The 25,945-nt window shown below is 35.6% G+C and overlaps 2 protein-coding genes across 4 annotated transcripts; one reads left to right on the top strand and one right to left on the bottom strand.

The window, feature by feature from the left end:
* The first annotated feature begins 225 nt into the window (after positions 1–225).
* On the top strand, positions 226–5,582 carry LOC104094034 (uncharacterized). 3 transcript variants are annotated; one of them, XM_009599893.4, is made up of 2 exons: positions 226–1,367; positions 5,170–5,582. In XM_009599893.4, exon 1 carries the CDS (start codon positions 339–341, stop codon positions 1,341–1,343), a length of 1,005 nt encoding a protein of 334 aa, XP_009598188.3. In that variant the 5' UTR covers positions 226–338; the 3' UTR covers positions 1,344–1,367; positions 5,170–5,582. The 3 variants fall into 3 exon arrangements, with proteins under 3 accessions (XP_009598188.3, XP_009598189.3, XP_009598190.3); XM_009599894.4 differs by having other exon boundaries at positions 294–1,367; positions 5,207–5,582; XM_009599895.4 differs by having other exon boundaries at positions 294–1,367; positions 2,949–5,260.
* Positions 5,583–8,649: 3,067 nt separating this feature from the next.
* Positions 8,650–23,697, bottom strand: LOC104094036 (dolichyl-diphosphooligosaccharide--protein glycosyltransferase subunit 2-like). Its single transcript, XM_009599896.4, has 20 exons — positions 23,568–23,697; positions 23,314–23,455; positions 21,922–22,114; positions 21,732–21,821; positions 21,398–21,460; positions 21,225–21,294; positions 20,673–20,737; positions 17,509–17,563; positions 15,754–15,881; positions 15,556–15,671; positions 15,319–15,388; positions 14,421–14,522; positions 14,206–14,295; positions 13,960–14,108; positions 13,174–13,285; positions 13,017–13,100; positions 12,755–12,835; positions 12,388–12,612; positions 11,433–11,555; positions 8,650–9,141 (listed from the first exon to the last, which is right to left on the bottom strand). Exons 1-20 carry the CDS (start codon positions 23,650–23,652, stop codon positions 9,025–9,027), a joined length of 2,160 nt encoding a protein of 719 aa, XP_009598191.1. The 5' UTR covers positions 23,653–23,697; the 3' UTR covers positions 8,650–9,024.
* Positions 23,698–25,945: the final 2,248 nt, after the last annotated feature.

Here is a 25,945-nt window from a genome sequence, read left to right as displayed (position 1 = left end):
TCAGAGTACAAAAATTAAATTGACTAATTGGTGTGAATTCAAACATAAATTTCATAGTTTTTGAAATAAGATTTACATATTTTAGAATCTACGTAAAAAAGTATAATAAGTCACATTAGTTAATAATTTAGAATATTTAAAAATTATTGCAAAAATAATAATTCAAGGAAACTTTTATTGACTCTCAAATAGTAAAAGTTTTTTTTTTGTTTTTAAACGGATAGAGTAAATTTTTCCTTATCAAAAAAATTGTTGGACAATTCATATTAACTAACAGGACGTTACATTAAAAAAAAAGAGCAAGAGCAGAAAAGAAAATAACAAAATCAAAATTGTGTATGACTTATGAGTATGTAGAGGTAGAAATTGAGGAAGTTGAGAATGTGACTCAAAAATCAAATCAAACCATCTGCAGTGCAGCTAGTGCAGCAATGGCAACCCTGATGTATCACATGTTCTCCTCGTCTGCGCTGCTATCCCTCGGACTCTACCACCTCATTTCCACCACCAGAAACCACCACCTCAAATCTTCTCGTGGAGACTACACCGCCAAACCCTACCACCCCATCTCCGCCTTCTCCTCCCGTCTCCGCCACCTCCCTCTTTATCTCCTCCTCCTCTGCCTCCTCATCTCCTTAATCCACCAATCCCTTATCTCTTTCGACGCCGATCCTCTCCTCAAAGGCCGCACTCCTGTCCACCGCTTCACCTCTCTCCAAGCCGCCGCCGTCATTTTCTCTTTCCTCCTCTTAACCCTCGCTCTCCTTATCTCCGAGTCAACTTCGCTCCTCCCGCTCCCTCCCGATCTCTTTTTTGCCCTAGCATCCGCACTTTTCTACCTCCACTACTCCGCCTCCTCGAACTCCGCCTCCGTTCAGACCTCCGATCTTCAAGCCAAGTGCGATTCGGTTTCTGCTAATATTTCCTTACTCTCCTCTCTTCTCTGTCTCCTCATCGCCTTTCAACCCAGGCTTTTCCTTGCTGACGTGGCGCTCGCCGGTTCGATATGTCTCCAGGGACTGTGGGTCCTACAGACGGGACTTTCGCTTTATGTTGATGCCTTCATACCCGATGGTTGTCATAAGCTGTTGGATGTTGTGAGTGGAGTTGAGGGATCGACGAAGTGTGATCTGGAAGATTCTAAGCTCAGAGCTGTCGCTATCCTCGATTTGGTTTTCGTGCTTCATGTGTTGTTTGTGTTGCTCGTCGTGATTGTTACTTATGCTGCTGTTGCTAAAACTGTTGGTATCAGGAGATTTGGCTCTTATGAGGCACTGCCCAACCCCAACACTGCTGACTCCAATCATATACAGATGAAGGCTTTGACCGGAACTCAGGCTTGATCGTATATTTCTGCACTGTACTAGGTATCATCCTTGCTTGTGGATAATAAAAACATATATTGTAATGAACTACACTACTTCTAGTCTTCTTATGATCAGTTCCTTTTTTTGTTTTCCTTGAATGGGGTTTAATGGGTCTAGAAACTGCCAAATGTTGCATAAACAATAATGCAAATAGCAGGGCTTTAGTTTAAAACTTGACGTCACAAAAGAGAAATCAAAATAACGAAAAAACTTACATGATGAAAGATGTGTTAAGCACTTAAGGGAGTTGAAGGTAACGATGGCGAAATGTTAAAGAGATACATTGCTCATTATATATGATATTTTTTAACACAATATATCAAGCAAATTTACTGCTTTTAATTACTTTGAAAGATATAAAAAACAATTAGATTATTCATAGTACTTGCCGGAAAAGAAGAAAGGAAAAGAGGATTTTCCAGATTAATTATCTACATTCTGTATTGGCCTTTGAGATGGCTGTGTTGAGTGTTGATTAATGTTCGTGACTTCGTTCCCTTAGTACATGCTTTATCGAATCTCCTAGTTGGCCATTTTATTTTAACAAATGCCCTTTTTTCTCTTCTCTAATTCTTCCTGCTCCTCTCCATTATTTACGGGCGCATTCCTCCAAAAATGGAATTCGTATAAAGAAAACAAGTGGACCGAAACGGACTTGGTGGTCCGGTGGGGGCAAAACTCCGTCGGTTGATAGTGAACGATAGGTATAGCAAGTTGTATATCACAGATCGTTGGACCTGTATTTACAGATACACATACCTAATATAGGAATGACTCAATTGTAATTGCCTTATAAAGCTTAGGAAATTCCTGAATTTCTTGGGCACTCTTGAGTCTTGTTAGATATCTATTCTCCTTTTTCTCACATATATCATATTGAAACTCTACTACACGTTCATTGGAAGGGTTAAGTATTGTAGATTTGCTTGGGAGAGAGTCTCTCATTTAACGTCTTGGTTCATTTTCTTCTGAGCTCGTTCACTCCAAGGTTGATGCGATGATTCAATTATCCTGATCCTATAGACCCCTACAGAAGAACATTATTTTGCTTGACCTGTAAACCAACTCATTTGAGGGGATGATAATTGGCGAGAATTCCTTAAGGACACTTTCAGCCCAAAGATGCACCGGGAAATTATTATTCTGGATCCACCTTTTAATCTGTTTCGTGCCCTTTCTGCAAAACATTGCTGCTGAAATTTGGAGGGTTGATGAGAGCTCCTTACGGACACGGAAATATTTCCCAAGCAAATATTTGGTGGCTGCTGTGAAGAGTGGAAAAGTGGTGTTGGTTTTTGCACAACACTTGACGAAAAGTGGCTTTTTACTTGCGGCAGACCAGTGTTTGCCAGAAAAAGACTTCCGGTTCACTGATTTCTCTTCCCGCAGTCGCTGGAATTTATGCACAACGATAAATCTCTCATGATTGTCTGATACCATGTGAGAATGCACGGGAGAAAAATCTATTATTGATATTCTATTAATTATAATACAATGAGCCCTATTTATACAATACATATCATACTCCTATTCTAAGTGGGACTAGGACTAATTCATATTATGTTCATAACTATCTAACAGTTGCATTCAAGGGGTGAATAATAAAGCTTCAATGAGTATTGATATCAAAAATTGGGCCAAGAATACCTGGAGACTGGCAGCAAATATCAAGGAGACAGAGTAGCTGAAGCAATAAAAGCCAAATGCTGGGGTAAATTTTGGAAGAGTTGGTCGGCAAGCTGCACGACCCGAAGCTCCTCTTTGCCTCTTCAAAAATAGTTGTAAAATATAAAGTACATGTATTTACACACACACATACATGATATAGGAATGACTCACTTGTAATTCCCTTACAAAAGCTTAGGCAATTCCTGAACTTCTTGGGCACTCTTGAGTCTTGTTAGACATATATTCTCCTATTTCTAGCATATATCGTATCGAAACTCTACTATACGTCCATTGGAAGGGTTAGGTATTGTACATTTGCTTGGGGGAGACTATTAATGCCAATCATGACATGATATTCTGTTTGTTGCGAGGCCTGGGCTTGTAGAAACCTTAAAGAACTTGAATAGCGTATCACAGGGTGTTAGCTATGTTCTATGCAGAACTGGGTAGACCCATAATTTTCTTGGAGGTTTTTGTGCTCAGTCGACTGAACCTTCCTTCTGATAAAATATACCTCTGCCGATTATAGCATCACCAACCGAAGTTGTGTGAGGTATTCTCTTAGATCCTGAGAAGAAACAGAAAGATGTTACATCAGGCAGGAGATTATAAAAGAAGAGCTTCGTCTATTAGTAAACAAAGGATCAACACATCCTTGGATTAAGCGAATCCTACCCCTCTTGTACGAAATTTGTTTGCTCGTAATGGACTGCTTAATAAAATGGGTATGGTAAATGTTTTTTTAATACTTAATTTTATTACGACCTGTGTCTATTCCTTTAGTTCTACAGATAAAACAGAAACAGTAGTTCACCTTGGCCTTGAGCTAAATTTCTATGGTTGCCAATTTGGCATATGGTTCTCTGAGTTAATAAAGCTATACCAGCTTGTATACAGCCCAAAAATTGGTGTACCCCTTAAATATAGAACGAAATAAGCATTTATTTGGTCATTTTTTTGTGTTGCCCCTTTTTTGGATGCTTCATAAGTTTAAAAATACTTACTCGAAAGATGGGGTGATTTTATTAATTTAAGCAGGATCAAACTCCTAATAGCTCTATAAATAGCTCCTATTGATGACTTGCAGCCTGGGAAGAGTTCACTTGTAGCAGTGCAAACTTCAGGCCTCGGGTCTGAAGTTCACTTGTAGCACCGCAAACTTCATACCTCGGGTCTGAAGTTCATTTATAGGAGTGCAAACTTCAGACCTCGTTCTCTGGTAATCATAAAACACTGCCAAAATTGCACACCCATGGTGTGACCGCCTGTATCCATTTACATGTAGCAATGGGTGTAGCAGGTGGAAATGCCAAAGCTGAACTTAATCATCACATCTGGAGCAATCATGCTCTTTCTTATGCCTCCTACAAGTTTGAGTCACTAACTAAAAGCATCACAGAAGAATGTGAATGTGTTAATACTTTGCCCGTCTAAAAGCATTTGGATGTGGCAATATAACTCTAAAACATCCATTAAAGATATGTTGACTTCTGGTTGGCTTAGTTCTGATGGGAAAAAGAGAACACCAGTTAAACGTTTTATAGTTGGAGTTTTGGGTTTTACTTGTGATGTAGCTAATGGTATCCCGGTTTTCTATGTCCACACTATTAGCTGCTGCTGTCTTTGGATCTTATTTTGCCTGCCTTAATTCATTGAATCTGGTGAATATCCTTTCAAAGGTTCGTAAATCTTTCAGAAGTCTATAACTACTAGTGTTAAGTCTCATGTCTGTAGCTTTCTTTTTACTGGGTAGTCAACTGAAATGTGTAAAAACACAATCGTTTTTTATAGCAAAAAATTCTTCTTATGGTCATGAACTTCGCCTATGTGAGGGTCTAAAGTTTCACTTGTAGCAGTGCAAACTTCAGACGATGGTCAAGGATTGTAGTGTTTTTTATGCAGGCTCTTGGTGTTCTTGTTATCACTTATCAATTTATTTCCTAATTTTCAACGAACTACATTCCGTATGTTTAACAAGGCCATATTTATATATAAAAGGGACTGATTGCTTACTGTGGTCAAACCATATTGGTTTGCAATAGTGCTGCTATTCGTGTTGCATTTGTAAATGAATGTGGTGTATGATTAGCAATCTCATATCACTCAATGATCTCTAGTGCATCTGTGATTGCAGAGTGGTGGTTTCTTACACTTGATGAAAACATTTGCAGGAGATTAGTAGAAGATGAGCTCCATGATCTGACACAAGAACTCCATAACATAAGTAGAGCTCCCAGGTATCTCCGGTGATTGACTGTAAGAGTTGAAAGAGTTTTGCTACCGCGAAGCCATGGTATGGGAGATGGGAATATTTTTGTCCAACTTTTAGTTACTTATTACATAGCGGCTGAACTTCAAATAGTTATTAAATACCGGTTTGGTTTTAAACTGTGGTCTTAAAATAGGCTATTTGTGCACTTCCCCCAACAAATTCTTGGATTAAGTGATCGAGTCCTAACCCATCTGTCCGATATTTCTTTGCTCGTAATGAACTAACTGTTTGCAGAATCAAATGATAGTGGTAAATATTTTTTAATTTCCTCTTCATACTTGTATCTCCATTTGATTATGACATGTCTAACCCTTTAGTTCCACAGATTCTTTAATGGTTTCCTGTTTTACATTGAGATTAAACAGAAACAGTAGTTGACCTTGGTCTTGAGTTAAATCTCTACGGTTGCCAGTTTGGCACATTGTTCTCTGAGTTAATAAAGCTATTCCAGCTTGTATAGTAGAGCCCAAAAATTAGTGTACCCCTTTTTGAAGATGGATCCCTTCGGTAGATCAACGTCCAAAAGTGAAATATATGAAGGAGAGGGACAAACTTATTCCTAAAATAAATGAAAGGATGAACAATCTCAATTCTTTAAACATAGAGAAGTGTGTTTATTTGTATGGTGAGCTTCTAGGCGAGTTCACATCTTCAATAATATGCATGAGATGCTATATATCAGTCTGTGGGAGGACTCCCCCATTTACAAAACGGCAAAGGTCCAAATATACCCTTGTACTTTCGAAAATGGTCTAAGAATACCTCTAGCTATATTATTGGGTTATCTATATCCCTGCAGTCATACTTTGGGTTTAAATATATCCTTCATTTAAACGGAGGGACACGTGTCATTGTCCTGTTGGCCAATTCTAAATATCTCATAATTAATTAAAAAGACTCATTATTTGGTACCCAAAAATTAATTTTCTAAAGCAATATTTTTGGTAAAAATTGGAAAAAAATGATTTTTTTTATACTAAAAACTGTAAAAAGAAAATATTTTTTTTTTCGTTTTTACAAAATAACTGCTTTAAAAAAAACTGAAAACTATTTTCTAAAACAATGTTTTTGTAAAAACTGAAAAAAAAAAAAACTGAAAAGCAATTTTCTAAAGCAATTAAAAACTGTTAAAAACTGAAATTCTTTTTACTAAAAACTGAAAAAATCTAAAATATTTTTTTCCATTTTTTAGAAATATATTTCTTTAATAAAAACTGAAAAATAATTTCTAAAGCAATTTGTTTTGTAAAAATTGGAAAAAAATTTGAAAAGCAATTTTCTAAAGCAATTAAAAACTGAAAAAAACTGAATTTTTTTAACTAAAAACTGTAAAAAAAAAATTTAGAAAATTGTTTTTCAGTTTTTACAAAAATATTGTTTTGGAAAATATTTTTCAGTTTCTTTTAAAGTCGTTTTTTTGTAAAAACTGGAAAAAAAATATTTTCAGTTTTTTTTCAATTTTTACAAAAAAAAATATTGCTTTAGAAAATTATTTTTCGAGTACCAAATAATGAGTCTTTTTAATTAATTAAGAAATATTTAGAATTGGCAAACAAGACGATGACACGTGTCACTCCGTTTAAATGAGGGGTATATTTCAACCCAGAGTATGACTGAGGTATAAATAACCCAATAGTATAACGAGGGGTATTCTTAGATCATTTTCGAAAGTACGGGGTATATTTGGACATTTGCCATTTACAAAAACTATTACGTACAACATAGCTAAGAGTGCGGTTTGCTCATATTTCTTTTTGCCCTTGTTTTGGATCCTTCGTAAGTTTAAAAAAATTTAAATTGAAAGACAGAGTGCTGCATTTACTTAAGCAGGATCAAGTTCATTATTGCTATGTAAATAGCTCTTTTCTTTTTTCCTTGTTTATTAATTTTGGGTTATGAACCACTTGCACAGCTTCATGGATCTTCCTAATAATGCTATGAAGTCCCATTTGCACAACTAGTTTCAAACTCGTAAAACCTTCACGTATGTTAACAAACTTGTACGTGCAGAATGTCATAAGGAAAATAATTATTTATTCTGTCGTAAAATGAACGTTTAGATGTTTTTGACAGATGATTAAAATGATAGAGTTAGGCAATTTGTATGTGGAAGTAAAGGTCTCTTCTCTTAGCAGTTAGCCCTTCTCTTTGGTAAAATCAAAGAGATTTCGACTTTTTATGTATCCTTTAATTCCTCCTCGGACTTTCTATTATAAACACAATTACGCTCTCCCAAATTGTTTTTTGAGAGTCGACCATCTAAAACTTTGACCATGATTTTTTTCAGATAAATGTTTCCTATATTTTGACATGATAAAGAAATTTCAAACTTCAGAGTTTTCTTGTGCTCCTAAATCTCTAAATAGGAAAAAGGAAAGAATCTAAATATTTGTCACATATACTTGGTTACAGGATATGAAGTATCAAGAACGGTATATGCAACTTTTTGCTATTGTTTAGTTGTAAACTACTAATATATTTTGAGAAACCTATACGAAGTATCCATATACTCGATACTCCTATTTGTCACAAACTTTAGACATGAGTACATCAAAACAAATGAAGGATACATGTAAAATAACTAATTTTATTTATTTCCAAATAATAGAATATGTGCCAAGTCCAAATACTGAAAACCTGTCCTGATTGAAATGATCAACGACACCATCATTCAGTGAAAGAACTAAAAACAGCTGCATTTCTACTTACACCCAAGTAGAATGTGAATCAAATATCACTATAGGTGGGTCGTAAACCTAATTAGATATCAGTGTCCTCGGTATTTAACAAATTTTACCTATTATTGAATTTTAACCAATGACTCCCGTCGTATGAAATGGTCGATGAACTGCAAAATAACTCTATTTGTTTAATACGCCAGCAAATAAAAGATTTTTCTTCCATAGTCCATTCGAAAGCTCTGATTATTGGGATGTGACGGAGCAATTCCTCCCATTCCCACTTCTCCATCAATTAAAGCAATATTTCTTTTCTTTTTGTATTTGTAAAATAATCACAGTCCCACCGTTATGCATAAGTTTATATTATTACGTTATTAATGGTTGATGCCATGCATATTCGCATAAAAGTAAAAACTTTCGCTGCCTTTGTGCGCGATAGCATCACATAGCATTAAAGTATAAATACAACAAAATTTGATACACAGATCAAATGAATGATAATACATCCATCTAAACTTTGATTGTTTGTCAGTCTTTATTTGCATTTTCGAATGCTAAAACTATAAGCATGTAATCCACCCTTAACAAGAGTAAGACAATAGACAGCAAAATAAACATATTTTTGTTTGATAAGTTGCGTATTTTGAAGGCCTGCCAACACTTTCCAGCAAATAGTTTTATAGCTCGAGGGATTGAAATATGACATCCTACAATATGCCAGATGTTCTCTGAGAGCTTTGCTCTTTTGTACAGAGGATGTTGAATCATTTATATCCCCCATAACCCTCCCTCCTAATGTCCTAATCACACTCAAGCTGTTCCATAGTGCAATAATTAGGTGAAGAGCTCATGAATTACACAAGAGAGACTGCCCAAAATTAAGAATAAGTGGTTAAATATCATACTACTTGCAAGGTAAAACAGAATTTTTTTTACCATCTGTAGGCTAGAAATCCAAAATGATTGAAGATAGCTAGCCTCTTTCTCGTGAACACTTCCACCGCATTTATAGGTTAATAAAATTAATCTATCTAAATCAGGCAGATTTCAACTTGGCAGATGTGGACGCCAGATGTGAAAGGGTTCTGTGTCCTACGAATAGTAAGAAGATCCCCAAGAATCCAAGCGCTCTCAGTGTTTGGAACAGATTCCACTGCAAGCAGAGGCAAACAAATATGTTGATTTAGCACGCAAGACTATGTCTCTGTCTAACAAATAAATCTACACGCCGAATTTGAGCCTTTCACAGACTTATAAAGGCAGTGAACACCCAGCAGGTTATTTGGAATTGCAAAATCCCCTAATTGTCAACTGCAAAAAGTTAAGGTATGCAAAGAAGCCTTATCCAGTTTTCTCTCTCTGCCTCTGCTTAGGGGAGACTGACCTAGCTTTAATCTTACATGAGAAACACAGAATATAGAAGGCCGTCAGAAATAAATTGGGCAGAATCAGGACTAACTAGTTGAAGAAATTTTATGGAAGTCAAACAAACTGGTGATAATGTGAGTGTTGAAAAAGGATAGCTATAGCCAAAGACTTGAGAGACGCTTCCGCTATAGCTACAATTTTCAACAATCTAAAGTGGCAGTCCTGAGAAGGCAATACTTGGCAGTTGTCACCAGTGTCAGTGGGGGCAAAAGAACCACATATGATATTTATGGTTCTCTTTTGATCAATACACTAAGGGGTCGTTTGGTAGGATGCATTAGATAAAATAATGCATGCATTAGCTTCGTGTATTAATAATACCTTGTTTGGTACACTTTTTGAACCTATGCATAACTAATGCATAGGAAACCATGGTATTAACAATGCAATGGGTTTTAATGCATGCATTAGCTTAGTTAAAGACAAAATTGCCCTTCAAAATTTATGCTCGATTAAAATATGCTATTATATTAATGCAAGTTTGATGTAAAGTTTTTGATACGTAAATTGCTCCCGCTATTTATATCTATACTCTTGCCATTTTTTTTACTGTAAATTTATAAATTTGTACACTACCACTACGTACTGGAATGCACTTGCAATCAACTCATTTTCCTTTTTATTTTTTTAATGCAAACTTTCTTTGCCTAATAGGCTGCGATGGTTTGGGCATGTGAAAAGGAGAGACGAAGATGCCCCGGTCAGGAGGTGTCAGAGGTTGACCATGGCGGGCGTGAGGAAGGCCAGGGGTAGGCCAAAGAAGTATTGAGGAGAGGTGATTGGGCAGGACATGTCGGTGCTTCACCTAACCGAGGACATGACTAGAGATAGGATTGTGTGAAGGTCGAGGATTAAGGTGGCGGGTTGACAAGTAGTTGTGGGTTTCTCCTAGGTTTACCAATAGTACTAGTACTATTCTTGTATTCTTTTATTCCTATTTCTTTATTACTTGTTATGCCACTCGCTTTCATTACCTTATTATATTACTGTTGTTATTGCTTTTGCTTGTTGCTTTATTTTTACCGTTCCTTAAGCCGAGGGTCTATCGGAAACAACATCTCTGCCTTTATAGGGTAAGGTTGCATACACACTACCCTCCTCGGACCCCACGTATGGGATCCAGCTGGGATTTTTGTTGTTGTTTTCTTTGCCTAATAATCCAAGAAAGTGAAAAATAAAATTATATCCCTAGTAGATAAATAAATACTTAGCATACTTTTTTATAAATAAATATTCATTTCTATACGACATATAGGTAGACAAATCAATATTTTTTTCTAAACCTTTTTCATATAAAAATATTCCCCAACATATGTTTCTTTTAAAAAGATAAAATGATGGACTAGTTATGAGGGTATTTTTGTAAATAAATAATTCTTTTAGAAATTGTGTAATGTTTTAATACATCAAACCAAACAATGGATAAGAAATATGTTAGCATAACTAATGCCAACATAATTAATGCAAGCATAACTAATACCAGCATTACTAATACACCTTATTCAACATTATTCTTATGCACCCTACCAAACCACCCCTGAATCTTATATCAAATCATTTGAAGTGGCATAAAGTTCAAAGGAAGTTGAATGTCAAGTAACAGAACACCAGAATTAGAGGAAAAGCATCGCTAAGTTAGATGCTTCTCAGATAATTAATGCTTTTAGCAATTAAAAAGAACATATTCTAAGACCTTGTTGAAGTCCTATAGATAATTTTGAGGAATGGTAAGGCTATCCTTTCAAAAACTGAATCATCAATTCTATCAACCAGTAAACTGTGACTCAACGAATGGGAGAGAACAAGGGAACGGCACCTATTCCCTTGCTATCTAACCGCCCCATGTTTGCTAAAACTAGAGAGTAAAAGAAATTATACATAAATTCTTTTAAATATCATGAGCCCTTACTCCCAACCACTACTAAAACTGGGTCCTTGTGACCAGAAGTGAAGTCGCTTATGCAGAAAAGAATATAGTAATGACATCGAAATAGCAAATATAAAGCAAGAACATACCTGCGACCAGAACAGAACATAAAGTGATAACACAGCTGCAATGAGGAGGTGGAAAAGAATGGCAAACATTGCAGGTCCTGATGCTGTTGGGAAGTTCTTCAGGTTCACATGCAGCCTCAAAAGCTTCAAAAAAAAACATGAAAGCATGATAAATTAACCACAAGAAACAAAATCCAGTGCCGATAAAATTCCTGCTTGTGCAACTTTTTGCTGCTACAATGAGCATATTACCTCCTATTTCAACAAAGTATCAACAACCCATCACAAATTATAAGTTTTTGTTAATATGTATTAATGCTGCAACTAATAGCACTGAGGTCAAGTGCACCAAAGGGAATAGCCTAGTGGTCAATGAAGTGAGTTGAGAACCATTGAGGTCTCAAGTACAAATCCCAGTGGAGGCAAAAACACTAGATGAATTCTTTCCATCTATCCAAGCCTTGGTACACAGTGCTATCTGGTACCTGCACTGGTGGGAGGTAGCAGGTACCCTGTGAAATTAGTCGAGATGCGTGCAAGCTGGCCCCAATATTACAGTTAAAAAAAATTAACCACAAAAGAGGCATAATAGACAAGGGAGAGAATGCTAAGCTCCACATTCAAGCCCAGGAAAAGCAACCAATTGAAATAGAATCAATCATACAACAATTATCTCTTTTTTTTAATTAATGGTGTTGTTCTGGACAACTTGCGCGTATTTCAACTAATCTATCGGGTACCTGCTACCTCCACGACCAGTTTGGGTATCCGATACCGGGCAACTTTGTACACCAAGATTTAGAGAGTGGAAAGAAATCATCTAACCTTTTTCACCTATATTAGGACTTGAACCCACAGCTATTCTCTTCTATACATATGAATTTTCTTTTAGAATGTGGGAAGGGAGGCGATACTGCTATCATTATATTTGACTTATTTAAAAAAGAAACTCAACCATGAAGTAGAGGAAACCTACCCCAACCAAAAATCCAAGGAATGGAAGAAGAACAAGGGCCAGAAAGGCATAAGAAAGGTCCCTAGGAGGTCTTTTCTCTGGAACCCTGAATACGTGAGCGATTTCTGCCTTGGGCCCAAACCTTGAGGAAGGATCAACAGCTTGAGGAGGTGGTCGAGCTGCCTTCTCTGGAGGCTCCGGCAAATCTAATTCAACAGAACCCAAGGGTTGCAAGAACGAGTTCTCCTGGAGGAAACAAAATGCCCAGCTCAAGATGCCAGATCAAATATTCATCAAAATACAGATGTCATAAGAATAAATTTCTTTACTGCATATTTTTTCAAAAATGTGATACTGTAGCTTTAATGAAGCTAGAATAAGTACATACCATTACAGCATCTCCGACAGTAAGTTGAATGTCATATCTACCTGATAGATAGAAAAACTTTTCAACTAGTCCAAGGAAATCCTACAAGACAGAATGCCATTCAAGTATTCACTGCTTAGCGCTTTCAGAGATTATTAATATTGGAATTAGAGGCAACTGCACATATTTCTTTCTTCTTGGAATTGGAGTTGTGAACTCGCAAACACATCCACGTTATGTTAAGTGGGAGCAACGGAGTACAGAAACGATTTCAAGAACTTACTAGTATTATTTCGAATTGTTTTCCAAAATTCCCCACCACAAAGATATGGTCCACCTTGCTCTCATGTCTCAACTTGAGGAAAGCCTGCAGACCAGATCTTAAGTCCACCAACTGTGGATGATAAAGAGTTATTCAACAGATAAGTCAGGCTCCCAACCTGGTGTGGCTTAAAAGCATGCCCTAGAGGAGAAGTTAATTGAAATGACAACCGTAGCTTTTGCAGATGGTTTGCTGATAGAGAGATGGCATTCTCCCCGGCAAAATCAAGCCTGTACAAAACACCCCAAGAAATGATAAACTACCAAAAAGTTCAAGTGATATCATAGGTAGCATCAAAATGAGGTGAAAGACAATCAAGCAAAACCAGACAAACTGTTGCATCCATAAACATGTATAAGCTGTCAATACACACTCGATGCTTGTGCCAACCTGGTAGTCGTAGGCATAGAGTTACCCATATGACAATCAATAGAAAATAATTAAGAAACTTTATTTCCTATAAAAAAAAGTAGCAGTTGAATGTAATTTTAAAAAAAAGACAAATGATATTCTGACAACAATGTGAGGTAGCAATAAATGGTAAATTGATTTTACAGCTTACATGGATCCAGTTCAGCTGTCAGAAGTAAATTAAAGGCAACTAAGTACAGCAAGTAAAGTGAATCAAAAGCTAGCCCATTCTTAGAAAATTTACAAAAGAAATATTGTAATGAAATAGTTTTAAAAACAAGAGGAAAAGAAAAAAGATATCTGTGTCTATGGTCCGTATTAAGAATTCGCAGTAGCACATATCTGAACAGAAACAAGTTCACTATGACCATGATTATAAATAACTAATACATGCAAACAATAGGTCAAAAGACAGTCAATGACTAGAAAAGGAATGTAGTCTGCAAAAAGATGTCATAAAGGAGATAAAAGGACAAGAAAGAAAAGGGCATACTTTTTCTGAGTTTCAACATTTCCAATATCGTTGTCAAGTACAGCAATCTCTGCATTATCAACTTTGATAGCTCCTGTAATATATATGGGTACTTTTGTTCTTCCTCCAGTGGCATAGATCGTTTTATGATCTGAATCATGAAGGAAAACCTACAATATCATCAAGAGCAATGCAAAGGTAAAATTCGGCAAATTTAAATCGACTTAGGAAGCAAATTTTGATTACGTGAGAGAAGGAGATGCGTACCTCAAAAGAGAAAATGTAACTGCCAACATCAATGTCTTTGGGCAAAGCATCTAAGTAATGTACAGCATTTTTATGGTCAAATTTGAGATCCTGTATCATGGGGGTAGACAAAATATTCACAAAGTTAAGGGAAAGTCGAGAGCTAAATCTACTTCAAAAGAAAATATTAACAGCTACATCTGATGCACTAGATCACAAACAAAGCCCCTTAGCACCTGATCAATAACAGAGGCATCCTTTGAGCCAGAGCTAAAAATCTGCTTGAGTTTGACTGTCAGAGAAGGTGCAGCAGAACCCAGAACAGTGTTCACATTTACCTAGTTGGAAGAAAGATAACAGTCCATCAGTTTCAGATCTGCTGGCTAAACTTATTAGAACACTAAGATAACCGGATACATGATACAAGAAAGGATGCATCACATATCTCATAGAAATCACCGTTTAAAAAGGCACACTTGATTCACGCTTAATCATAGAAACTAGTGGCTAAGCAGGCTGTGTGCTTTGTCTAGCTTGTACAGCACTTTAGCGATGGCACTGAGGGGTGTGTCTAAGCAAAAACAAACAAACCAACTAGATTAATTTAAAGACACATGAGCTCTGCTTGAGAAAGGCAGCATTACACAACGAAAAAAAACTAGTTTTTACATCTGAATTACAAATATTTTTCCATCTTAGAAATTATCTTTTTTTATTTATAAAGCAAAGTTAATATGGTTATAGACGTGAATCCCATAGTTTTAACTTGATGTACTTAGTAGCAGTATTTCACTTCCTCTACCCTTATAGTTGGCTTTACTTTTTCAGTTATTGTATGTTTTTTCTTTATGTGCATGTTCTACTTAAGCACGTTATTTAGTTGCACTTTGCTTAAAACATCATCAGATTTGGATGCTTTTCGCTTTTCTGTGGTTTTAGCCGAAGCCCAATTCTCATATTGAGCATACTCTGTTCAGATCTTATTCGTGTAAATCTCTACATCTTACGTTATCACTAAAGAAACACCCAAAACTGGAAAATAGAGTCTCAAAGATTTCATAGTCTAAACCCGAAGCGTCACACTGAAGGGTAATGTAGTCAGAACTCAAGAGAATGATATCAAAAGTGACGCACCTTAAGCTGGTTCTTTCTAGTCAATGAGAGCACACTGGCGGGGAGTGATAAAACCAATGGAATGGAGACCCTGCATTGAAAAGAAATGCTTGATATGTAAGTAATGAAATGGCGCTGGACTGCTTGCTGAAAAGATGCTTCATCCGAAGTTACCAGCAAAAACACAACACTTTACAGAAACGAACAAATGCCAAAAAAATCAGAATAAGGGAACATGGAGTATATTTGCAACCTCACCTATTGTTTTCTAAGGAAGCCAATGCATCAATTTGATAATACAAATCCTTTGCATTTCCAGGAACTCCAGCACCAAGGAGAAACCTTGCTAAACCTAGAATTTTGTCACCTGGAAGCTGCACATTATAAGGAAAATATTATCAAAAAACGACCGTCATAATACTGGAGAAACAAATACCACGTACTACACCGACATACATTTAATTTTTCAGTAGACACTGCGGCAAAAGCTGTAACCCCACGCACTACAGCTGACGAAGCTGAGAGGGGACCCTGATGTCCACGACCATCAACAAGTTTTTCATCGAAGTAATAGGCCCCATCATCTGTAATATGATATAACAATAATATAATTGTTTCAGAATGACCTCATGTACCATTGTCTGACTAGACAATCTACAGAATGAGCTGTAAGTAGGCTAAAAGTGAACCATTTGTTCATGAGCTACTTCTTCAACTGATTAGCCCCTCAGAAAAATACAGAACAGTGTAATAAAGAATCAGTAAACGTGAAAGACCAAGTGTATCAGAAGTTCACAAATGACAAAAGGTGAGATGGTTTTAAACAATCAAATCGCCTTCCCTTTTGTCTATTAAACCATTGCCCAAGAAAATATATTTAGCTTTCTGTCTTTCAAAACCAACTCATGAAGACATGAACCTCAATTTTTTTCCCAAGTCTGGACTAAAGACATGCAAATTTTGTTTATGCATTAATCATCTCTTCACAATAAGAAGACACATTTGAATGACTAAAATATAAAACACTAAGGGGTTGTCTTGTTACTGGGATTAGAAAAAAAAGACTGTAATACTGTATAAAATTTGGGATTATTTTATAGTGTGTTTGGTTGGCATTTCCATTTCCGGTACAAGTAATATGGATAGCTTTATACTTCAATTTAGACATTATTTTATAGCGAATCCAACATAGAAAAACATATAAAGGAATTAGCTTTCCTTGTAAAAGACATATAAGATATAAAAGACAAATCTACCCTTATTTTCATTTTTCTATTTTTTAATTTATTTACTTCAAAAGTAAAAAGTGAAATTGCAAAAAAAAAAAAAAAAAAACTTAAGATCAAACACATGTTTTAAATTATACACCGTATATCCCTTTTTTAATGCGATGAACCAAACGTCCACCAAAAAAGCATATGTACTATATATCCAATTATTATAATCCCAGTATTAGATACCCTACATAACTTTGTCCGTGAATCAAACAGCCCCTGAATTTAATAATGGACCATTCTCATAAAGATGCTAGGTTCATATATAACATAAGGTGAATACCTTAAATATCTTAAAACATATACACATTGTCATTAATTGAAAATGACAGAAGAACTTTCTGAATTCAAATTATTGAGGAAACATAGACAAAGCCCAAGGGCACCATAACATCTTGCACTTCTGTTCTTTGTTAAAGCACTTTCACCTGAATCATTGGTATTCAACAAACCACAAGTAAAACTACCCAACTTTTACTTTTCTGACTCTAATATTAATAAACTATACACAACGGCTTAAGCTAGTACATTTCTTCTTTATTAAGGATCTGAAGAAAGAGAAACAATAAAAAAAATTAACATTCATGATTCATCTTGATCATCTACTCTGACAACCAATCACAAATCCATATTAATACTTATATGGATTAAATTTTTCTTATATGGACTAGATATTTTTATTGGCGTGAGATATGTTAAAGCTGAATGCAAATGCTATACTTTCTTACATTCTCTATGCAATGGAATGAAGACCCTCTATATTTACAATATCTAAAAGTGGCCAAGTATATGTCGCAAAGAACATTTGAGTAAATCATCATAAGTTTCATTTATTAGAGCAGGAGAAACTTTTGGCATTTCTGTTATCAACTGCCACCCCCACCAGCTCACAAAAACAATAAAAAGAAATGAGGAAAGAAACAAAAGAGGTGCATACCATATTTCTCCAAACCATCGAAAAGATTTGATATATCATTTTTCACCATGCTAATCTGCCAATGCAGATAAATATGAGGTAGAATACAAATTATCTACAAAAAAGCATTACACAAAATAATGTCCGGGAATAAACAAAAATAAAAAAACTAATTGTGTTATGTACTACTACTTAGCATGCAATAACTTTAACATGTAACATGACATAATGGCCAAACTCAGCACAGCCTAGACACACAGCCACAAGCAACTTCAAATGAAGTAACACAAAATGTTAGCCTTTTATTTTTTGATAAGTGACACACAATGTCAACACAATGACTTTGATGTCCGTTTTATCTCCTGGACGCACTTCGAATCTAAGAAATAGATACTTATTTCCTCATCCTTTATTTTAAAGAACTAAAAAGAAAACAAAATTGAAATAATAAAAAAGATACAGATCTCACTACCAAATGAGATGAATAAAAAAAATCTTAATCCGTTTAGACACCTCTTTACACCTGTAGATTTTATAAACCCAAAGGATAAGGAAGGCCCCCAAAGATGGTTTTTCTTAGTCATCAAATCGCGAATATGTAAACTTGTTAAAAAAATAAAACTTGGGCCTAACTCAATCAGAAACACTAGCGCAAAAGGTGAGACTAAATGAAGAGATAATAACTCATTCCCACAACCTTTTAACAACTCCCCCCCACCCCCACCCCCACCATCATCCAGGATTAGATATATATGGAGTATGGACAATATAATATGGGAGCCCCACATTGGGTAAACTAAGAATTGGAATGGCTCTGACTCTAATACCATGTTAAGAAAATGAACTTGGGCCTAACAAACCCAAAAGCTAGCTCATTAGGTGAAGATTGCGAAGATCACATAAAGACAATAACCCATTCCCTCCACCAACGTGGGACACTTAACAAACTTAAACTCGCATTTAGTGACACAAATATCGCTCCAAATGAAATACATCCAAGTATAACCCATTTTAGTAATAAATGTCACTTGTCAGCCATCTGACATTTGGTGCATTTTTTCTTGATGCTTGCATCAGGGTAGACTGCCAACATTACACCCCTTGGAGTGCGGCCCTTCCCCGAATCCTGTGTGAATGCGGGATGCTTCGTGCACCAGACTGCCCTAAGTCAAAATGATTTCATTGATATTGCACCTAGTCAGTGCCATTGAACAAAAAGCATGGATCTACTAGGAGTTATTAGGACTTGAGAGTGAAATTAAAAGTAAAGTGTTTTACTTATTATTATTAGTAGGGGCAAAAGGAAGTGTAACCATATTTGCACCAAATCTTGCTTTCTTCGCCAAGTCAACTGGCTTATACTGTGTTTAAATGAGAGATTCTTTAATCCAGTTTGAAGTAAATTGCACTTGTTCTTGATGTTGTTGCACATGATATGTGTTTATTTGGAATCTATATTTGCTTGATGCTTCAAATGACTTATTGGTGTGTGATTGAATAGTAACAAGGTTCCGTTGTTTTTTGGAAAGATATGCCGCTGGAGAAGGAAACTTGTCAACTAAGGAAATCAGTATTGGGCAAGGAAAAAGATTACTGAAGACGTTAGGGTAAAAAGAACAACATAGAGGCATGAAAGAGCTGAAAGAAAGGAACAAAGTCCAGAGACGTATAGCGCCTAGGTGTGAAGATATTGAGAGGCTTAGGGCCTATCCCTTTGTAGCATGTGGCAATGTAGCACTCAGCGCTATCCCATGTCCCATTATTAACAAATTATCATTCATCCGCATATTTAAAGAATTCTTCACTATTAGATCAAAGGGTTTCGCAAACTTTAGGCAAGAAATTGAAGAGAGAAAGTTCTTGAAGAGAGGCTTCTCCAAGAGTGTTTTCTTCCACTTCCTCGGATGTTAATGGAATATTCTTGGTATTAGTTTAGTGGTGAACTTAACTATTTCAACATGTATTTTAATTTAAATGCACTTTTATTGCTTCATATTAAATCTCAAGCACGGATAAAGTAGGAGGACTGCGGTAGGCTGGCAGCCAAAATAAAACTAGCTAGACATTTATACATTAAAAATACTCAGAACTACTAATACTTGTTATTTGTCTGCATAATACTTGGCATGAGATGAGTTTAAATGGAGTAATGTGGTCGGTGAGGATTCATATAGCCGACAGAACTTGTTTGAGACTGATACATAGTTGTTAGTATTATTGTTGTTTTTCTTTTTGTTTCTTGCTTTATATTCAATAAATGTGGGTTAGTTATTCAATCTTGTACTTATTTATTTAACTGGTTGGCCTGCAATTAGATCTTACAATGAACTTGGAAAAGGGAGATTAGAATTAAACTTAAGATTGAATAGCAGAGAATCATGACAAATAGATAATAAGTTGGTTTGATTTGTGTTAAGAATAAGATATGCCAACTCACATTATGTAAGCCGAAAATTTGAACATGAAAACAGAGCATCTTAATCAATGTCATTTGCATAAGAATACATAGAATAGGTTAAGGGAGATAGGATTGTAGGCAAGTAAGGAAGAGACATGCAAGTAAATTAATGACCAGGGTTAATAACCAAATCCACTAAAATCAAGTGTAGGAGGTGCAATAGATTAATGAAATGTTCTTGATCAAAAATAGATTAATGAAATGTTCGGGAAAATCATAATTATATGCTTGATCCACTAATTTACGTAGTATTATCGTTAATAGACATCGGTTAATTGGTAGTTACATTAATAATGTAGTCTACACAATAAGATTGTATCAGTCTTGGTACTTAACAACCTTTGGTGCCAAATCTTCATTGGAAATACTCCCCTAATATTACTTGTTACATCATTTCTACTCGCATGTGTATTGGGCAGCAACATGTGCAGTACGTGTGTAATATTAAAGGCGGACAAAGAATGGCCAGTGTACTTGCAATGCACCAACATTGAACTTGTAAAAGAAACAGATATAGGAAAATCTCAACAAAAAGAATCCAATATAGCCACATTTTGAAGGCAAAACCATCAAGAGGTGAATGCAATAATCTGATGGGGTCTCCATGAAATGCAAGCGCGATCCAACATTTATAGCAAGCTTGTGAATAAAAAAACAAAATCCATTTTACGATGACTGTAGTATGAATTAAAATACTCGAGGATGACAGAGGACAAATAGGACTCACCAAAGATTGATCAATCTCAGAAGAAGCTAATGAAATGATACCAGCCAGGCTCTCAAGTGCAATTCCTGTAAAAAGTGTTTTATCAGGAAAATGTAAACAATTTGCCGTGGTTTGAGATAAAGTGTTCTATCAGGAAATGATATCACTCAGACTCTCAAGTGAACTAAAAAAGTGTTCTTAATCTGGTTTGGCTTCAAAAGTTTATCAAAAACCTGAAAACAATTTCATGTGATTATAGGAAAACAGTTCTACTTTTTGAAATTCCTTTTCGAGTGGTTTTCAGAAAACCAAAAGCTCTTTTTTTTTTGTTTCCACAATATATAAACTTTGGGAACTTAAAACAAGATTAACCTAAAATCACATCTAGTTGCCTCAATTATTAATTAAAAAAAATCATAAAATATTTCCAGAAACGCTGCCTAAATACTTAAGAACCTTAAGGAGTAGTATTACAGAGAGTTGGCTCTTTTTTTTTTTGATAAGTATGCAGAGACTTGGCTCTTCTAACATAAGAAAAAGATATAACTTCATCTACTCTACGAGAGTAATTACCTGCAGCGTAAGTGCTAGACTCAGGATTGTTGGAGCTATAGCGCCACCTTCCATCACTTTGGCCGAAAGCCTGTCAAGAATTTCAAATGTCATGCCAAACACCTAATAAAGACAACAAAAAGTAAAAACTCCAGTTATAGTACAAATGCTAAATGCCAAACATAAAATGGAACCTTTATGGCACGGAAAACTGAATCAGCACTTTCAAGATGCACCTCCATGATAGAACTTAGACCCTACAGAGTGAATTATGGCATGTAAGAAAAATAGAAATCATTCCTGACTGAATACAATGTCCTTATGAAGCACACAGAATAAATAAGCAGATCATGATATCTACAGATGTTATCAATTTTTAGCAAAAGGAAGAGCTATATTTAGATGCTTCTGTTTTCCTATTTCCATTTTCATTTTTCTTTCTGTGAGGTGTTTGAGGGGGCAGGAGAGGATATCAGTTCCAATAGATAGAATAGAAAAGAAAACAAGAGGCATTTCCCCATTCATTACCTTGACAAGAACTAAACTTCCAACTGAGTAGTAGTAGTCAAGAAGTGAGATGGCATTGTTCACAGCATCCTTAAGTCTTGGGGCTATGCCCTTGAGAGAAACAAAGTAAGAGAAGCAAGAGAAAAGTGAATATAATGCACTTAAACTGGTTTTCAATCAGTATATCGGAAAATTTCAAGTTTAAACATACTGCTAATGCTTTCTTGTTAAGCTCGCATTTCAGTATCCCATTAACTCTTAATGCCTGGAACAAATCTTTCAATGCTGAAGAAGAAGATGAAAGAGTGTCCACCACTGATGCACATGAAGCAGCCCTTATGTCAGGCTGTTTTTCAATTCCAAGAACCTCGAATGTCCTTAAGGCTTCGTATGTTTCTTCTAGACTGGAGAGATTACAGAAGCAAAATTTAGACATGCACCATTCAAGTTTCAAGAGCACACAGTAATGCTAGCAAAAGAAGTTGCATAATGTAACAAGGAAACTGAGGGATTTCCCCCCCGAGTACCATGAATGTTCTTCTTTCCAATAGGTGAGTATCCACTAAATGTTAACACAGATATTAGAATGCACAAAATATATGTTAATCCGAAGCTCCTATAGATTCCGATAACAGCCTTTCCTGAAGTGGCCAAACATAGTTTTCCGTTTTTCTCCTTATTTCTTGTTATGGAGCACTTTGCACAAAGACTTTCCAAAAGAATACCCAGAGCTAATTTCCAACTCCCAAGAAACAAGTGAAGAAGAATCAAGTCAATATGGGTTTCAATGGTATTACTGCCAAAAGGATAACAAAAACAATAACTACGTCCCAATCCCAAACAAGCTAGAGACGGCTATATGAATCCTCATTGACCACGTTACTCCATTAAAACTCATTACATGCCACTATTATGCAAATACAAATAAAAGGTATTTGAAGTTCTGTATATAATACTGCCAAAAGGGTAGAGTGTTCTAAATCCATCTAAAACAGTAGCATCCATCGGGTCCATATAGAAATGAGACCTGACCCAAACATTACAATTATACATTTAATTGTGTATTTACCAAAGATGTGTACACAGAATTCTGCACGCAATCAGTGGATGAAAGGATAGTTAGGATTCATATAGCCAACCCGAACTGGTTGGGATTGAAGTGTAGTTTTTTTTGTTGCACTTACTAAATAGTAAATATGGTGTTATAATGTGCAAAATATTTTCAGAGACAGATTGGGACGCAAACATAGCCTTCCCTCAGCCCTGATAAAGGAGAAGGGTTGAGGGCCAATATAAATATAATTTAAATTAGAGTTCAACTTAAATACACCATAAGTATAAGAAATTTTTACACAATTATTTGTTTCTAGCAGGTAACTTGTCTTATTTTCAAGATTATAAATCTCACATTCTAAGAAAACTTACCTATAGATATTATTTGGGTAACTTAATAGTGTAAAAAATCACTTACACTGACAGTATATACAACTTAAAAGCATCAAATCATAGGATTCACATAGCTGACCTCAACTTGTTTAGGATTAAGGAATAGTTGATTGATTGAGAGAAAGAAGGGTTTTAGTGAGGGTTTAATTAAGCAAACCTAGAAAAAGATCCATGAGTTGGAGTAAACAACTCCAATGCGGCAGATCGGTGAGAATCGGAGATAGGTTTGAACATAGCAGCTTCACAGATCAATGCGGACAATGCCAGTAGTACCATAAATCCTAATACTTTTGCCATTCCTGTAGAGAAACAATCAAATACAAAAAAGGAAATGAAGATAAAATTGTTAGCAAATAACAGCATAGGACGTGTCGAAATGGAAGTGAAAGGAGAGAGATCTTCGAGAGTTACTCGTAATGCGGTGGGAGGGAGGTGAGTTTGCGCCACAGTAGACCAAAGTGGAGTGTGAATCATATGCAGAAATATTTGGTGCCATATTCCAAATATGCCCACTGTGTTTTTGTTATTGCCCAACTACTCCTCTCTGGAGTCTCCGGTGACTCATTAATAGACCAAATATATGAGTGTTATTTGTACATCATCCCCTATATTTTATAATTTAAGAAAATAATATTTTTAAATTTTTTATGTGTAAAAGTAAATCTTACATGTATAAAAAAAGAGATTAAGTAATAAAACTAAAATAAATTTATAAGAAGCCACAAAATTAATTGACCCACATATTTTGTCCTACTATTTTTAGTTAGGATTTATTTAAGTTATATACTCTAATTGTATAAACATTTATAATATTAGCGTAGTTAAATTGTAAATAATATGTTAGTTACAATATTTATCAGCTTACCAACTAATTATTATCATAAAAATTATTTGTAATTATCTTAAAAGTTATGACTTGATAGTATAAATATATACTCTGTGTATAACTTATATGCCACATAACTTCATTCACCCAACAATCCTCAAAGCAAGTGAAGCAATTAAAACTAGAAAAAATTATATAAATTGTATTATGTCGTTATTTGAAAAGGTCAATCATACACTTTAACTTTACGGGCGACTTATCACCCACGTATACTTGCTTGAAGTGGAACTAATACCCCTTGTAATATACAGAACCGGATGAATGATATAGGGTATAAATTGCATGGCCCACATGGAAAATTCTTGTAATTTTTATTTCTTTTTTTTTGTCCCTTTTTTAACCCATAAACGAACATTTTTTCCGTCCCTTTTATTTATCATTACACCATCATGTATCTTGATTTTGTTAGTCCTGCCAATATTGATGTATATGTAAATAAAAATTCTGCAAAATATAAGTTATCGTAATGAAACAATAAATAATTCGAGTCCACTGAATTCACAGTGTTTCCTTAAGGAATTTAATCCCCTCCTAGTACCCAAGGTAATGGATTATTTTCTCCCAGGATAGAACGAATCACACACTAGTGTAGCGGTACTTCAAACCCCAGTGTTTAAGCGAACACAAAGTTCGGTAGCAAATTACACTTACAGTTGCTTTGTTTGAAGTTAAAAACAATGCAGAACGAGGGAGTAGAAACTCAAAAAATCGTATGAAAATACTGAGAGAAAGGAGTGCAATGTATAGCCAAATCTGTTGAGCGATTTCAGTTTGTGTCTTGTGTCTTGTGTGTCTTTCTTCAACAGCTGCTGCACATATATATAGCAGCCAGTGTTGAAGAAGAACCATTGTCCACCCTCCATGGTGGAGCAAGCATTAGCTTGTTTGTGGAGCAAGCACATTCATGGTGGGAAGAGCATTAGGCGGCTGCCTTGTGGTCAATACACGGATTGGAAAATATCCGTTACAAATGCGGATAATCTTACGTTAATATTTACTATTAACAAATAAATTTGGTCCAAAAAATTAATCAATCAATCGATCATTTGACCAAATCCAAATCCAAATCCAAATCCAAATTCGTAGCTGTAGCCGTAGCCGTAGCCGAAGCCGAGCCGAGCGAGCGACGACGACGACGGCGCGAGGATTGCTTTCTTCTTAACTCTTTAAGAGCTACAAGAAGAGCAATTATATATATACGCACCAAAAATCTCTTCATCTTCCAATATGGGACAATGTCTCATTGTCAAGAGGGGGAAACTTAAAATTTTTACTCAAAAATTTTATTTTCCCTCTATTTCCCATTCACCCTCATTTTAAGACTATTTCATCTTAAAAACAAAAACCTCAACAGATTTGAGTGGCAATTAGGGTTGAGCGTCGATCGGTTCGGTCGGTTATTATGAAAGTACGGTTCAATTTTCGGTTATGTAATATTAATAACCAAATCAAACTAAAGTATTTACTATTCGGTGCGGTATTTTCAAATTTTGGTTCGGTTATTTCCAGTTTAGTTTTTCGATTATTAACGGTTCAAAATTTTTATATCTTGGATTTACAATGGATCCAGACTTTTTGCTGGATTTTCAGCTTAGTAGTTAACAAATCAATGTAAATTAGAAGTCCAGATCGCTTAGTTGAGCACCAGTTGACGCAGTTTCTTTTTTAGTATTTGTACCATTTTGTTTTTCTTCAGTATTTTGCCCATTTTGGTCCTGATCGCTTCTCAAGCTTTCTTCAAAAAGTTCAGATAATCTTTTCTTTTTATCCGTTGGGGATGGTTGCTAAAAATAAGCGGGGGTTCTGTTCCCTGTTAAATTTCCAGCTAAGGGATGAACAGGTGTATTTCCACGAGATGGCGTAAAATCTGCAGTCAAGTTCAGAGAAGTTCGGTTTTTTGGTT

This window comes from Nicotiana tomentosiformis, chromosome 5, assembly GCF_000390325.3.
Source record: "Nicotiana tomentosiformis chromosome 5, ASM39032v3, whole genome shotgun sequence".
Lineage (NCBI taxonomy): Eukaryota > Viridiplantae > Streptophyta > Magnoliopsida > Solanales > Solanaceae > Nicotiana > Nicotiana tomentosiformis.
Note: the sequence above shows the minus strand (reverse complement) of the source record. Positions and strands in the feature narration are given on the sequence as shown.